This window comes from Centrocercus urophasianus, unplaced genomic scaffold (assembly GCF_019232065.1).
Source record: "Centrocercus urophasianus isolate 14NV4802_14NV808 unplaced genomic scaffold, USGS_Curo_1.0 seq_16, whole genome shotgun sequence".
In the NCBI taxonomy this organism is placed as follows: Eukaryota; Metazoa; Chordata; class Aves; order Galliformes; family Phasianidae; genus Centrocercus; species Centrocercus urophasianus.
This window is the reverse complement of record NW_024884711.1, coordinates 2,565,053-2,578,970: the sequence shown is the minus strand read 5'-3', so window position 1 is coordinate 2,578,970 and position 13,918 is coordinate 2,565,053. Positions and strand designations below refer to the sequence as shown.

The following is a 13,918-nucleotide window of genomic DNA, read 5'->3' as shown; positions in this document are numbered from 1 at the left end:
TCATTCTTGCCTCCCAACAATTCATTTATCTTATTTCTTTTTCCTTTCCTATGTGGTTATTCTTGACATTACACTCATGCATTGCTTTGGGTTTATTGTTTTACTTAATGTCGCTTTTCAGATAAACCAGGTTGTTTTTATTTAGATTCTGAGTTAACAGTTTTTTAATTTCACTTTGTCTGATGTATAATATGGCCGATGCTTTCAGAAGAAAGGTTTTTATACTGGAAAGGAAAAAAGAAAAAAAAGACCAGCATGTTTTCTTTGATTATGTGATGTCTTTAGCTGTCGTATGGATTTTTCCTTTTTAAATTCCTTCAATTCATCTCTTATTGAATTAGCTTTTCATTCTTTTTTTTTCTTTCTATTAAATGTTTGGTGCTATCAGTGACTTCAGTAAAGTGCATTTCATTTTTTTCATGTTCCATTTAAATAATCAATTTTTATCATCAAGGGGCTTTGCTTTTAGAACATGGTGACATATGCTGTATGGAATGCATTGATGGAAGTAATGTTGAACCTCTGCAAGAAACTACAAAAGTTTCCACAGGAAAAAACTGGCAGCTTCCCAAGCTATATAATTATAGGACAGTCAGAGTGTATAATTAAAGTTAACAGTGAAGAAAATGATTGGAATAAAGCTTTGTGACAGATCATCTTTTTTTGTTCTTTTGGATCAGGCACATCTTCCCCCCCCTCCCTGCCTGGTTCTAATTTGTTCTTTTCCAAAACTACTTCAGTTTCAAGTTCTACTAATTTTAAAAATAAAATTATAAGTTACCATTTAAAACAGACTGTATTCAATGTAGACACCTTGAGATTTTTCTTGCTGGCAACTTGTAGCAGTGTGCCTCTGGAACTTTTCTGAGTTGTAAAATGAGTGATGAAAAATCTTTGCATGGAAATCCTGTTACGCCATCGTTGCTATGAGTATCTCAACATATTGATATTCTGTTGTTCATTTGTTTGGGAACTCATGATGCAAAAGGCTTCAGATTCATTTTCTTTTTAAGATACAATGAGAGGTATAAATATCTGAAACAGAAATATTTTCTGTGCAGGTGTTTGTAAGAATGATTTGTCTGATATATTTTTTTTCTTTTAACAGAATCATAGAATGGCTTGTGTTTGTAGGGACCTTAAAAGTGTTCTAGTTCCAACCCCCTGCCATGTTCACAGTTGCCACCATCAGATCAGGCTGCCCAGGGCCCCATCCAGCCTAGCTGTGAGCACCTCCAGGCATGGGGCATCCACAGTTTTTTGGGGCAGCCTGTGCCAGCACCTCACCACCCTCTGAGTAAAGAATTTGCAACTAACGTCAAGCCTAAATTTCCCCCTTTTTAAGCCATTTTCCTTTGTACTATCTCTATTAAACCATGTAAAAAGTCAGTCTCCCTCCTGCTTATAAGCCTCCTGCAAGTACTGGAAGGCCACAATGAGGTCTCCCCAGAGTCTTCTTCAAGTTGTACTGTTGTAAAAAATAATGAGATCTCTGTAGTTTGTTGTGGAGAACAAGCTGAAGGAACCAAAATGAAAAAAACCTTGTATTTATAACCAAGACAAATTTGATAGTTGTTTGTTGTCTTGTGTTTAAGTCTGCCATATTTATGCCTAGGAGGTTTCCATAGATACAGTAAGCTTGCAGTTTTAATAAGCTGACTCCTTCAAGTGTGGTCAGTCTTTGTTTAGGTGTTCTTGATAGCAGGTAGCAAAAACAACACTACTTCTGTTGTGAATGGGGTGCTATTTATCTTGGATCTCAGCTAATTCAGTGTTCTCAGGCAGAAAGAGAAGATGCCGTAGGGTAACTCAATTCAGAGAAACTCCACCTTGCTTTTAAGGTACAACCATTGGAATGTTCTTTTAGTTTGTATTTTCCTCACAGGCATCTAAATATCACGATAATCTGTATCTTGGAGGGAATTTAGAATTCTGCCAGAGGTTATTGTGTTTCACAGCAAGTGAGTCTCAGAGAAGTCATGTACAGCTTTGCCCCTGGTGTGCTCCACAAATCTCATTCTAAAGAATTTACTTTAGACAACTTACAAGTTGGTGACTTGTCTACATTTTTCCTCCAGTGCTTATGACATATTCTAACAGATCTCTCTCCTTCCTGGGGTGAGATTCTGCCTTGAGAACAGTTGTATTGGCTCTCCTGTTTCTGTGTAAGCACAGAAGATTGGTGTTTCCAATAGAAACCACGAATAGATGTAGCAGCTCCAGGTCTGAGCATTGGCTTTCCACCTGCTTGGATTCTGCTTAGTTGGCTTTCTAAGTTTGCACTCCATTATTTGCCATTTATTAGATGAGCAGGTTCTTCATGATACAAAAAAATAAGTGTTCCATCAAAAGACATCATCTTACTGCAGCTTGGGATTCCTTTCTCCTAACAATTGTATCTATTTCATGCAGATATTGGTTAGATACTACATGTAAAATTGGCAGTATAAAATAATGTCAACAGGGTGGGAAAACAATATTGAAATCTGTTCTGCCGTGTTGAGCTCATTGATCCCATGGTAAGTTTTGTAGTGAATTCATTTCCATCATGTTTTTGTGAATAATGTGCAAGATACTGAGTGGTATGTTACTAAATTTTCTCTTCTTGTATGTAGAGCAACATTGGACTTTGAGCTGATAGTTATTTTGATGAATTGAAAAGTAGAAATTGAGCCTGTTTAGGGTCAGAAATAGAAAATCCCTCTGTACCTGCTGAGCTGGAAAATCGGTTATTCACACAGCTGTGATGCAGAGATGCTACCCTAGCAGCTATTTGAGCTGCTGCTTTCGAGGTGGTTGAAGTTCTCTTCCCCTGCAGCTTTCAGAAGTCACATTGGAGGAGCAGGTGCTATTTGTGAGCCCCTGTGATGCAGGCAGGAAGATTGCCCGCGTGCTGCAGAGACCTTTTGGAACTCTAATGGGTTGAGTCAGAGGCAGGCTGCGTGCCGGATACTTTCTAACCCATGCAGTTGTTGTATAGGAGGCTGCCTACACATCCTTCCGCCAATTCACAAAGTCTCTTCGTGCCTACTCATTCTATCCTGATCAGATATGAGTAGTCTAACATATAATTTCAGCATTTTCTGAAATAAAACTGAGCCTGATTTCTGCCATGCTATTTTTTGATTTTTTTTTTTTTTTTTTTTTTTTGCCAGAAATGACTGGAAGGGAATGTAATTTATTTCTGTTCCTCTAACGATAGTGAGAAAGGCGAGCTTTGTTCTGTGTGTCTTCCTGGTGTGCCTCATGAGACAATATAATTTTCCACCGAAGGCCTAATTGTGTGTGCCTGGTGATTCCCAACTTGATAACGTGTGCTTCTCTTTTCTCTGCTATACCTGGGGACAGAAGAATAGCTATTATTGCACATTTTTTTCTCATTTACTCTGTTTGAAGCTGTTGAGATGCTGCCGACCTCATGGATGTGAGAAGAAGGTTGAAGCTTCTCGCATGTATCCATGCCACAGTAACAAAGCAGTAGGAGGGCTTTTCTGGCATTGTGGGGAAAAGAAACTGAAAATTTTAAGAAATTGCTACATTAGGCAGATACTGTAGGCTCTTGAAAAAGGAGAAGGCTAGGGAACATGCTATGGTTTCCCATTTGCATGGGGCATGGAGGGAGGAGGAATACTTAGTGTTTAATGTCAAGATGTCAAGCCTGGGCCGGTGGTATGTGAAGATCATACTCTGATGCAGCATCTGAACACAGTACAGCAAATGAGCCTTCCCATCTTTCTTGACTCTTGCCATAGTGTGCTCTGGTTGTTCTTGCAGGGAGTGGCAGAGGAAGAAGGAGGCTGTACAACACTTGAAGGCGGGTTGCTGTATGTTTAGCTTTTTATAGAAGATGTGGAAATACGATTGTGCTTTATGTTAAGGTGTTTACATGAGAAACAGAGTTGATTCCTAGGTGGAGCTGCTCACATGGAGCAGAACCATCCACATTTCACTTCTGATAGTTTGGCACTAACTTTTGGGTTGCTTTAGAAGAAGAGGGGAAAACTCCAAGATATTATAGAAGAAAACTAGTTGTTGGAAGTAACTATCTGTGTTAGAAGTACTTCATGGCTGCAGAATCAAACATTGGCTCTAATGTTACCAGGGCAGCTACCCTGGTGCCTATATATTGCTATACAGTAACATAATTTGATCCTCTTCCTTTTTTTTCCCCATTTCCCACTCCCAGTATGTCTCAGCTCATCTCTTAAATCCTGGCTTAACAAACGGCAGATCTAGTTCCTACCTGAGGAGGGCAGGCAAAATTGTTGCTTTGTTTTCGTTTAGCTCTGGGGAATTTCTGATCTCCCTCAGAATCTGAAAGAAGGCTGAGATAAAGGGGAGAGGAGACATGGAAAATTGAAAATAAAATAATGAAGATAACAGAAGGAGGCTAGAGGTGACAGTGCTGAGCGAAGGATCTCAAAAGAATGCTGATGATGGAGTTGAGAAAGATGAATTGCTGCCCCAGGAGAAAAGCAAAATGAAGAAGAGGATAAATTCAAAGTAAATCTGCCTGCAGCAGAGAACCTTATCCTCTTCAGGAAGCGTGTCCTTAGGATTTGCTTCCTAGAGTTTCTTACGGTATCTGAATGAAATAGGAATGGTAAAGCCTGCCACGTGTGATAAGAAAGCTCAGGAGAAGGAAAAGCAGTGTCGAAAGTAAGAAAGAGCATCCATGCAATTTTTTTTTCCTATATTAAATAAATCAGATAATTCATTTTGAGCCTAGGTAGAATTTTAGCGTATTTAGAATGTAGGTCTCCGAACCTCTTGATACTAACCTACAGGCTGCTAGGAAACTTGGTCTGTGTTAACACAGAATTAATGTAGAAACAGAACAGTGGAATGGACTTGGGGAAATGCTCCTTTCTAGTAGTTCAGCAGTGCTTGTCGAACTGTCTGCTGTGGGTTTTATTATAAGAATTGCTGCATGTTGTCTTTTGCTCTCCGTATTTACTTCCCAGTCATAATGAATCTCTATTCTATTGCCAGGCTCTGAGGTTGATTGTTGATTCAGGAATCTAAGTATTTCTTCTGCAGTTGCTGTGGGCAGTGTAGTCTGAGTCATTTTCATCTGTAATGTGAGAGATTAAGGGGTTGGCTAAGCTGATATTCCCTGTAAAGGAGCAATATTTATACTTGGTGGTTTCATCTTCCTGAATTCTGATAAGGAAGCTTTTGACTGTTATACCTTTCTTTAAAACTTTTTCATCAGGCATTAACTCTTAGTTGCAAGCATAAACTTCATTATTGGAGGTGATGCAGATTTTTAAGTTCATGACAGTCAAATATGGAAAATTCTTCATTTAGTCCATTGCCTCCTTGAGGAATCTGTTTTGTGCTCCCAAGGAAGTGATGGACTCGATGAGTAATTCAATGGAAGATCATAAAGAAACAATGTGAAGCTTTCTGCTGTAAAGTGAGAAAAACTTCTGATAGTGTTTCTTTCTGTTACTGCAGATTTTGCATTATTCTTCTGTGATGTTGGCATGGCACTTGAATTTATTTTTTACTGTTGACACGTCACTAGCGTGTACCTTGTATAGACTGATAAGCTTTCCCTCAGTGATGCTGAGCACCAGTAATTACAATACAAGGGGAAGCACAAAAACCCTGCATTTTAAAAATGAGTCGAACATATTCTGTAAGGTGCTTCAGGTAATTCAGACGGCGAAATCCCAGAAGAAATTCAGCTGTCAGCAGCTGCTAACCAGCACTGCCTGAAATGTCTACCTTGGAGACAATGCTAAGCCTTCATTTCTCTTTCTGATCACTTTGTTGTTATTTTTGTGTGTGTTATGTTTTTTGTTTAGTTGTTAATAATTTCTTCTCCTTGGGAAATGATTCCTTTCCGCTTACAACAGGATGTTGTAAATGAGAGGAGAAGTGCAAAGGTAGTAACCTAAAAATACTAAGAACTGTACAGACTTGTGTTCTGCTACAGCTTTTTTCAAATTCCCGTGCCTTAACTGCATACAGAGTTTCAATTGTAGAAATACCAAGTATGTGGGTAACACTGGCTTTCCTTTAAAATTTCAGCTCCTTACATTAAAAAAAGAATAATAATTATCATCTTTTTTTTCTTTCTGCTATTCAACACATCTCATTCTTCTTGCTGTGTAACTTTATTCTCTGTTCTCATTCTATATATCACACGTCATTCTTGACTTGCATATTTCTGTGTTTTTTTGTTTGTTTGTTTGTAAATTATTTCATTCACTTTGTTCCTCCAAGTCTTTCTCATGTCCTACCTTCATATCATTTCCTCACTCAGACTTTCCTTGGCTGCTCTCTTTGGGTAATATTTCTCCCTTTTCCTTTACTTGAGATTCTTGACTGGATTTTTATTGTTGTTATTGTTCCCTAATAATATTTTTTCTTTTTTTTTTTTTTTGTCTGTTACACATATTTATTTTCTGCTTTGCCTTATTGTAAAAGGCAGTATAGCTTAAAGGAATGGAGAAAGCGAAGATGGCCCTCAGGATTTAGTACTCATGAATTGTAAGAGGGTTTGGGATTTTGTCTGTGTAACATCTAGTATATTAAAAGTCATATTTCCGTGTTGCTTCTTCTCAAGGAAGGAGGCAAGGAAGCTGGCAGAAGTAGATGCCTAATAACAAAGTAAATGCTGCCAAACAGACCAGAGTCAAGGGAGCACTGAGGGAAGATGGTCAGGGTGCCAGGAGTTCTTCTGGAATGTCCATGGTTTCTGCCTTTAAGGATTTGTTTCCCCCAAAGCAAAATCTAGCAATTGTACCTGCCCGCTGTGAAGTCTCTGGTAGATCTACAGCTCCCTGTGCTGGATTTGTGAGGTGGGAAAAAGGACAAAGATAATAGGGCATGGGCACTTTGTGAGTATAAATGATAGGCCTCCGTTTGAATGAAGGCTATTTGGGTTTGGTGAATTCCACACTACTTTTCTTTGATACACATGTGTACTGATGACTTGATTCACACGTATTTTCAGTCTAGAGCTCTGTTATGTTTTTCCCTACTACAAATTTCCCCCAGTATATGGAGAAAACATGTCTATCCCCTGCTTATTTCTCCTCCAGATTGATAAAGGAAGTAAGAATAAAATCACACAATTACTGGCTATATTTATAGCATTTTACTTTGGAACAGGATATGAGTCGTGAAAGTTGTGAAAAGAGTATTACAAATATCCTAATGAGTGTTGTAAGTCTGTTGCCAAGATTAGAAATGCTTTTTTCTTAGGTATGTGTATGAAGAAGCTCTCCCTTCCCAGCCCCCCTTTTACCATTGCTCTTGCTTAACGGAAGATCCATATCTGTCAAATTTACCTACAGATATTTAGTTGCAGTAAAGGGCATTCCATCTTCCTTTCCTGCAGAAATGTAATATGTCAGCTCTGCTTTGTTTTGCAGAAACAAATTCTAAAAGATGATACTTGCAGAGTCTGTGAGTGAGAATCATTTCAAAGCTGCTTTACATACTCAAATTGCCATTTAATTTGCTGTATTGCAATATGCAGTTCCTTAACTATTTCTCTGGCATTCTTATTGATTGCTGTAATTCTGCTTTACATTATATGCATATATGGTGTCACCATTAAATATTTATGTGCTCATGAAATGTTAATGTGTCGAGTTAATGTGAAACTCAACAAAATGCATTTGCCAGAAGCCAGCAGGCTTGCTGATCTGAGTGCTTCCCTTCCCCTCCTCCTTCCCCTTTCATTTTGCCTCTTCACTGATTTTATTACCAGTGTTTCTCTGTTGTATCTAAATCTATGTCAAAGCAGCCCCCTGCTCCAGTATGCAGATTTTATGTTTTATTATGTGAGAGATAAAATGCATAATAATAAAAGAGGGGACGTGATCCCAGGGAGGTGTTGCACTGCACGTGTGCCAGTCTGTCGCTGCTCCTGCGTTCAGGTTTGGAAATGTAGCTCTGACCTCCATGAAAGAGACTGAAGCAGGGTGACTCATCCCGAATGCAAAGTCATATTCGCACGTTCCTTCAACAGTGGCTGCTGCAATGTGAAATGAAAATTGCGGGGGTGTTTCTTTGCTTTGATACCGCTGTTGCCCAGATGTGACGTGGAACAATCAGATTTCATTTGAGCCAAAAATTTGACAAGGAAAAGTAGGCCTTCTTGGCAGAGTGGTGAATCTGAGTGTGACGCCACCCTGCTGGGAAAGTCTAGCAAAAATTGGCAGGGTCAAATGTTTGCGAAATCCCAAGTAACTTTCTCAGCTTCTGGTGGGAAGTCTAGGTGGTAAATAGACAAAGAATACTGAAAAACAAAGCAAAGCAATTACTCTCACAACACAAAGAACAACATTCTTTTTACATCCCTGAGGGTGTTTTAGAAGCAGAGTAACAGCAAGAAGTTGCCCTTTGTACAGAAAGACTAAAATAGATACTTTTGCTTGAAGAGATTTGGGCATGCCGTGTGAAGCAAATACTTTCCTACCTGGATTTGGCTTTCTTTCTTTTCCATACTTTTACTAATCCTGATGGCAAAGGCTTATGCTCATGAGAGGGCATGGATATGTGAAGTCACTACTGAGACCTGGGGGAGTGGGAAAGGTTTTGCTGGCATCCAGTGATGCATCACACCTGCTTTCCACCACCAGGTCGTTTTGGGCAAAGTTCCAGCCTAGGAGCCTTTTACAAATCAGGATTTAGTAGGGGCTCCAGGATTCCTAGAGAGGAGCACAGCCGTCACTCTGGGAAGCAGAGTTGTTTTACCTTTTTGGGAAGCCTTCCTTGCTGACAGACTTGAAAGACTAAAAAATAATTACATGAAAATAGGAGCTAAGGAGACAGGAGGAATGCAAATCAGAGAACAATGTCTAAACACTTGGTTGCAAATAAAATTTAGAGAGCTTCTGAGGTTCTTTGGTGCTTGGCAATATGTCTTACCTCTGAAATTCTTTTTTTTCTCTCTCCCTCACTCCCAAGCTGTGCAGCAGCTGTTTAGGTTGTATTTTTTTCTTCTTTTGAAGCCAGTAGCAAAGTTTGTTACTGCAATGACAATTCTTATTGCAAATCTGTTTTGATTTTTTTTTTTTTTTCTCCAGACCCTATTTTACTTTCTTTTCAGGTTCACACCTTCATGAAATCTGTATTATTTTCATAACTCATCTTTCACCCACCATGTAACCTCTTTTTTAGTTGTAGTGCCGAGGAAGGATTTATTCTGAATGAGGACTGATAGAGCAGAACTTAATGGTGCAAAAATGCCCAAATAGTTATTTTTTTTTCCCCATTTCCTTTGCACTATCATTCAACTGGGAATACAAATACTTTCCTTGAATTGTTTTTGCTGCATTCATTGCTTGATGCAAGAGTGATAGTTTGCTGAAACGATTTGCACACAAGTGCAAGTTTCTTCTGTAACGGAGAAACTGAGCACGATGGCTTGAGCATGATTTTTGACACTTGGATCTTTTGTGAGTCTGGATCCAGCTATGCATCTTCTGTTATTTATAGTTCCTTCTAGGTGTATTCATGACTCTAAATCATTTTATCTCATTTCCTTTAACCTGAACATTTGATATGAAGTTATTTCTCTCTTTTTTTCCTTTTCTTTGGTTTCTGCTGCAATTCATTCTGCTGGAGTAGAACAACAGTGTTGCATAGGAATGGCAAAGCATCTGAATCAGCCCTGGAATGGCACTGCTTCTGTATTGCAGCTTTGGGCACAGGGAGGCAACATTTCTCCTTTAAGACTTTTTTTTGCATTAACTCAGTTCTGCCAGTTAGCTGGGGAAAAGATGGAAGCGTATGAAAAATTTACTAAATGCATCCTGGTAAATGTTTTGTAAATGTTGGGTGTGGAGGACAGTGCTTCAGCGGATGGATTCTTCATACTGATGATTTTCCATTTTGATTCCTACTTCAGATTGTCCTGGAGAACAGTAGTCGAGAAGACAAGCATGAGTGCCCGTTTGGCCGAAGTAGCATTGAGCTCACAAAGATGCTGTGTGAAATACTGAAAGTAGGAGAGCTACGTAAGTTGGCCCGTTTGTTTGACCTCTAAGAATCACGGAGTGAGTTCAGTGGTACATGAAACAGTCATTTAATTCTTCTCAGTATGCTTATATATTGAACACTAACGTTCAAAATGACCGCACCTGTTTTTCCATGTATCATACTAATTTGCAGGCATTCCAGGAATGGGAGTGGAGTATGGGAAAGGGGCATCCTATCTTTCAATTTCCTCTGAATGAAACAGGGCAGTGGCATAATTTTCAGAGTGATCAGTTCATGTCCCACCCAGTGGCTTGGTTAACCTCAGTGGAGGAGACTTCTTTCTCTTACCATTCCATGGGTTTATCTTTGGGTTAGTTTATGCATAGAACAATCGTTCATTTTGATTGCTTATCTACTCTGTATCATTTATTCTAACACTGTGAAATGAAATACTGTATTTTAATACAGAAGGAACAAGTTTCTAACTTCTGGAGATACAAGTATTCGTGTTCTAACCTCTTTGTTCTCAGACTTTTGAGTTGGGGGTTCAGTTATTGTATAAAGAGAATATGAAAGTCATTCTTGCTACCTTAATTTCAGAAAGAAAATTGTATCTTTATTTAGAGTAACTGTACAGTTTGAAAACGTGAGGGTAGAAGAAAAACTAAAAGTTTTCCCAGGAATAGCTCGTGCTCTGGCTGAGGGAGTTTGCTTTTAAATGCCTTAGTGCCATTTCCTTTGGTGTTGCTTAAGCTGCAAGTCAGTGGATGATGGGTGTGTTTGTTTGCAGCAAGTTCCTGTGGTGGTGCCTTTTCGTAGCTCTGTGAAATAGTACAGGCAGGTTTGATGTTGAGAAATGCACTGGTGCTGCTGTTGATAGGAACCAGCTGTAGCACCAGGGGTTTCTGTGAAGTTTCACTGATCTCCAGATCGTCTGTTTCTGTATGTGGCAGCAAGGTTGCATCATAGCTTTATATTCACAGGGGAGGGAGCTGAGGTTACTTCTAATTCATCTTGATGATTCTCCTGTTCACCAGTACACTTCCTCAATGGTTTTGTTTATGTGGAATTCTACCTGTAACTTACAAAGGCTGTGATAAAGCACACTTTTACCATGATATACAGGAAACAGATTTTTTGAAAATTACTATCACAGATGTGCATCCTAAGTGACCTGTGATCAGTAGTATATTTTGTTGAGAAGTGCAAACTAGAACTGACGTGTTAGGAAAATATACATTCAGGTGTTTGCAAATAAATACTGTATTGATGAATAGGATTGGACGTCTCAAAAATCATCAGCTACAGTCTTGGGCTGAGGTGTCTCTGCTAGTTCATAAGTGTTATGTTTCAGAATATGCATTTAAAGCTGCCAGTGTTTCTTTAGAAATTCATAACTGGTCATTATTGTACAGGGATATAGAACTTGTTTCTAATAGTTTCTGAAGTCTATAATTTAAAAGCTACAATAAATTACCTTTTACTCATGAAATATTCAACAGTAAAAACTTCCTTGAAGTACAGAGTAGATAAAAGCTGCTAGACTGTCCATTATTTATGAAGAGCACTTTAATGCTGATTATATTGCCTTTACTCCATTGCATTAAATACCTTTAGGCAGCAGGAAGACATTTTACCATTATTTTTGGTCCTTTCGAGCACTGCATCCATCCTAGCAGAGCATTAAAGCTGACATCAGACAGTCACATTCTCACTCCAGCATTTGTTCTCATCCCCCTCCTACAGGGTAAGGTTCTTTGACACTCCACAACTCTGATGCACTGACAAATTTGCCAGGAGCAGGCCATTTGTATTTCCCCCTTAGTAGCTATGAAAACTAAGATAACCTCCATCATGACATATATGCTTCAGAGAAGAACGTCTTCTCAACAGACGCTTGGTTTTATAGGCAGACAGTAATGCTGTAGTTAAATAATAACAAAAAAAAAAATCACCAGATTTTAGCTGATGGATGAACAGTGGATCAGTGATGTGTGCAGACAGGCAGCTGTCCTCAGTGCTGTCACAGTCTGAAGATGTTTATAAGCTAATATCATTGCATGCCTGGAGTTATTCTGTAGTTAAGGCAAGTCAGACTGAGTAGGTTTGCTGTATTTTTTGAGCAGGGCACAAATGTTGAGCTGCTTATGTTCCCATGTGATTGTTTTGATGGGCAGTGTTTAGGGGATTCTGGACAAATCTGCACTCAGACTTTGACAGACCACAGGGGTCTATGGCACATGTCAGAGATGTATATTGTTCTAAAGACTCTGTCAGATAACATCTTCTCTGGGTATTTCTGCTTTCTTATTGTGGAGAATTTAATTTTCACGGGCTTCTGTTTGACTTGATTCATTTATAGGACATTTTTCATCAGAAGAAAAGATCTGAATGCCAGTGCCTTATAACTCCTTTTATGCTGTTCACGTATGTTCTTGCTATAGATTTTATTGCAATTATTGCCCCGGTTGCAGAATTGAAATGGGCATCACTGTCTCTTTTGTCAAATAGAACGTGCTGGGTATTTAATAGGTATATAGTAATGCTCGTGGTTGTGCCTGCTGAGATGAAGGTCATCAAATCTCACGCTTCGAGGAGTAAGCTGATTGCTGCAAGGGCCTGGAAGTTTTTTTCTGCTTAGCACAATCCACTGTGTGTATTGTAGGGTGTTTTTCTGTTCTTTCCCTGAAAGCATATTGGTCACTGCACGATCAGCATTATACACTTGAGGGCATGCCTGGGTTGATTTTTCATTTTGCTTCAGCAAATCCAGTATTTTTATAACTGAATGTCATATTTAATTTTTTTTCCCCTTTCTTGAAAGCGAATTGCCTTTTCACCCTCCTCCTCCTCCTCCTCTTACATTTAAATAGAGAAAAGCCCCAGAAATAGTAAATAAAATTAGAAAAGGGAATTTTTAGCGTTCTCATGCTTCTTCTTCCTATTTCATCTTCTGGAGACTCTAGCATTTAAAGAGTCAGGAGGTGTTTGTTAGGAAGCTGAAAAACTTATCTTACCAAGGAGGTATTTTGTAAAAGAGAGCAATTTAAAAATAGCAATCTCAAACTTTTAATCCTATCCTTAATGCATAATAAAATAGTTAAAAAGAAAGTCTAATCTCCTTTATCGTAGCTTTTTAGCTGATTCATTCTTACATATACGCATAGAATAGAATCACAGAGGCATAGAATCCCTAGAGTTTGAAGGGACCTTTAAAGCTCATCTAGTCCAACTCGCCTGCAGTCAACAGGAAGACTCAAAGCTAGATCAGGTTGCTCAGAGCCTGATCCAGCCTGGCCTTGAATGTCTCCAGGGATGAGGTTCTGCCGCATCTCTGAGCAATCTGTTCCAGTCCCTCACCACCCTCGCTGTAAAAAGCCTTCTTCCTTATATCCACATCTTTATCATCTTGCCCAAACAATCACTTCTCAGATAACCCTTACTCATAGGAAAAGGTCAGCAGATCTTGAGTGAAGGCCACATGGTAAACACCATTCAGCCAGCTTTGAAAACGATGTCAGTAATGGGGGGAAAAAAATCTAACAGCTGTGTTGATCTTTAATTTTAAGGGTTACTTTGGAAACGTTACCAGCAAATTCCATTCCAGGTATAGAGACATTAAATACGCTCGCCCTTCTTAATGCAAAGTCAATAACTTGTGAAGTCATCTGAGTTATATTTTTGTGTGCTACTGAAATCTCACTTTATCAGGCATTCCTTCCCTCCTGTTTGGTGGCACAGTCCCTCAGGAAAGAGAGAATGAAACTTCTTTATTCTGCAGGAGATCTTTTCTTTTTTTTTCTTTTTTTTCTTTTTTTTTTTTTCTTTTTTGGAATTAACCTATTCTTAATTTAAAAAGTCATGATCTCTTCATGTCTATGGTAAACTATGGAGTTCCTGCAAAACATCCACTGCAATCCCTGAGAACACGAGCAAAGCTGCTGCAGGCACCTTTTGGACAAGATAATTCATT

General features: G+C 38.9%; 1 protein-coding gene across 7 annotated transcripts in view; it reads left to right on the top strand.

Moving 5' to 3' along the window:
* Positions 1-13,918, top strand: part of ELMO1 (engulfment and cell motility 1) — a 290,710-nt gene that overhangs the window by 133,519 nt on the left and 143,273 nt on the right. For 6 of the 7 annotated variants that reach the window (XM_042817235.1, XM_042817234.1, XM_042817233.1 and 3 more), the window contains one exon: positions 9,875-9,983. In XM_042817235.1, coding sequence (XP_042673169.1) covers positions 9,875-9,983 — 109 coding nt within the window. Of the gene's footprint in view, positions 1-9,874; positions 9,984-10,015; positions 10,035-13,918 lie in introns of those variants that run through there. The other variant, XM_042817240.1, reaches the window with a different exon arrangement.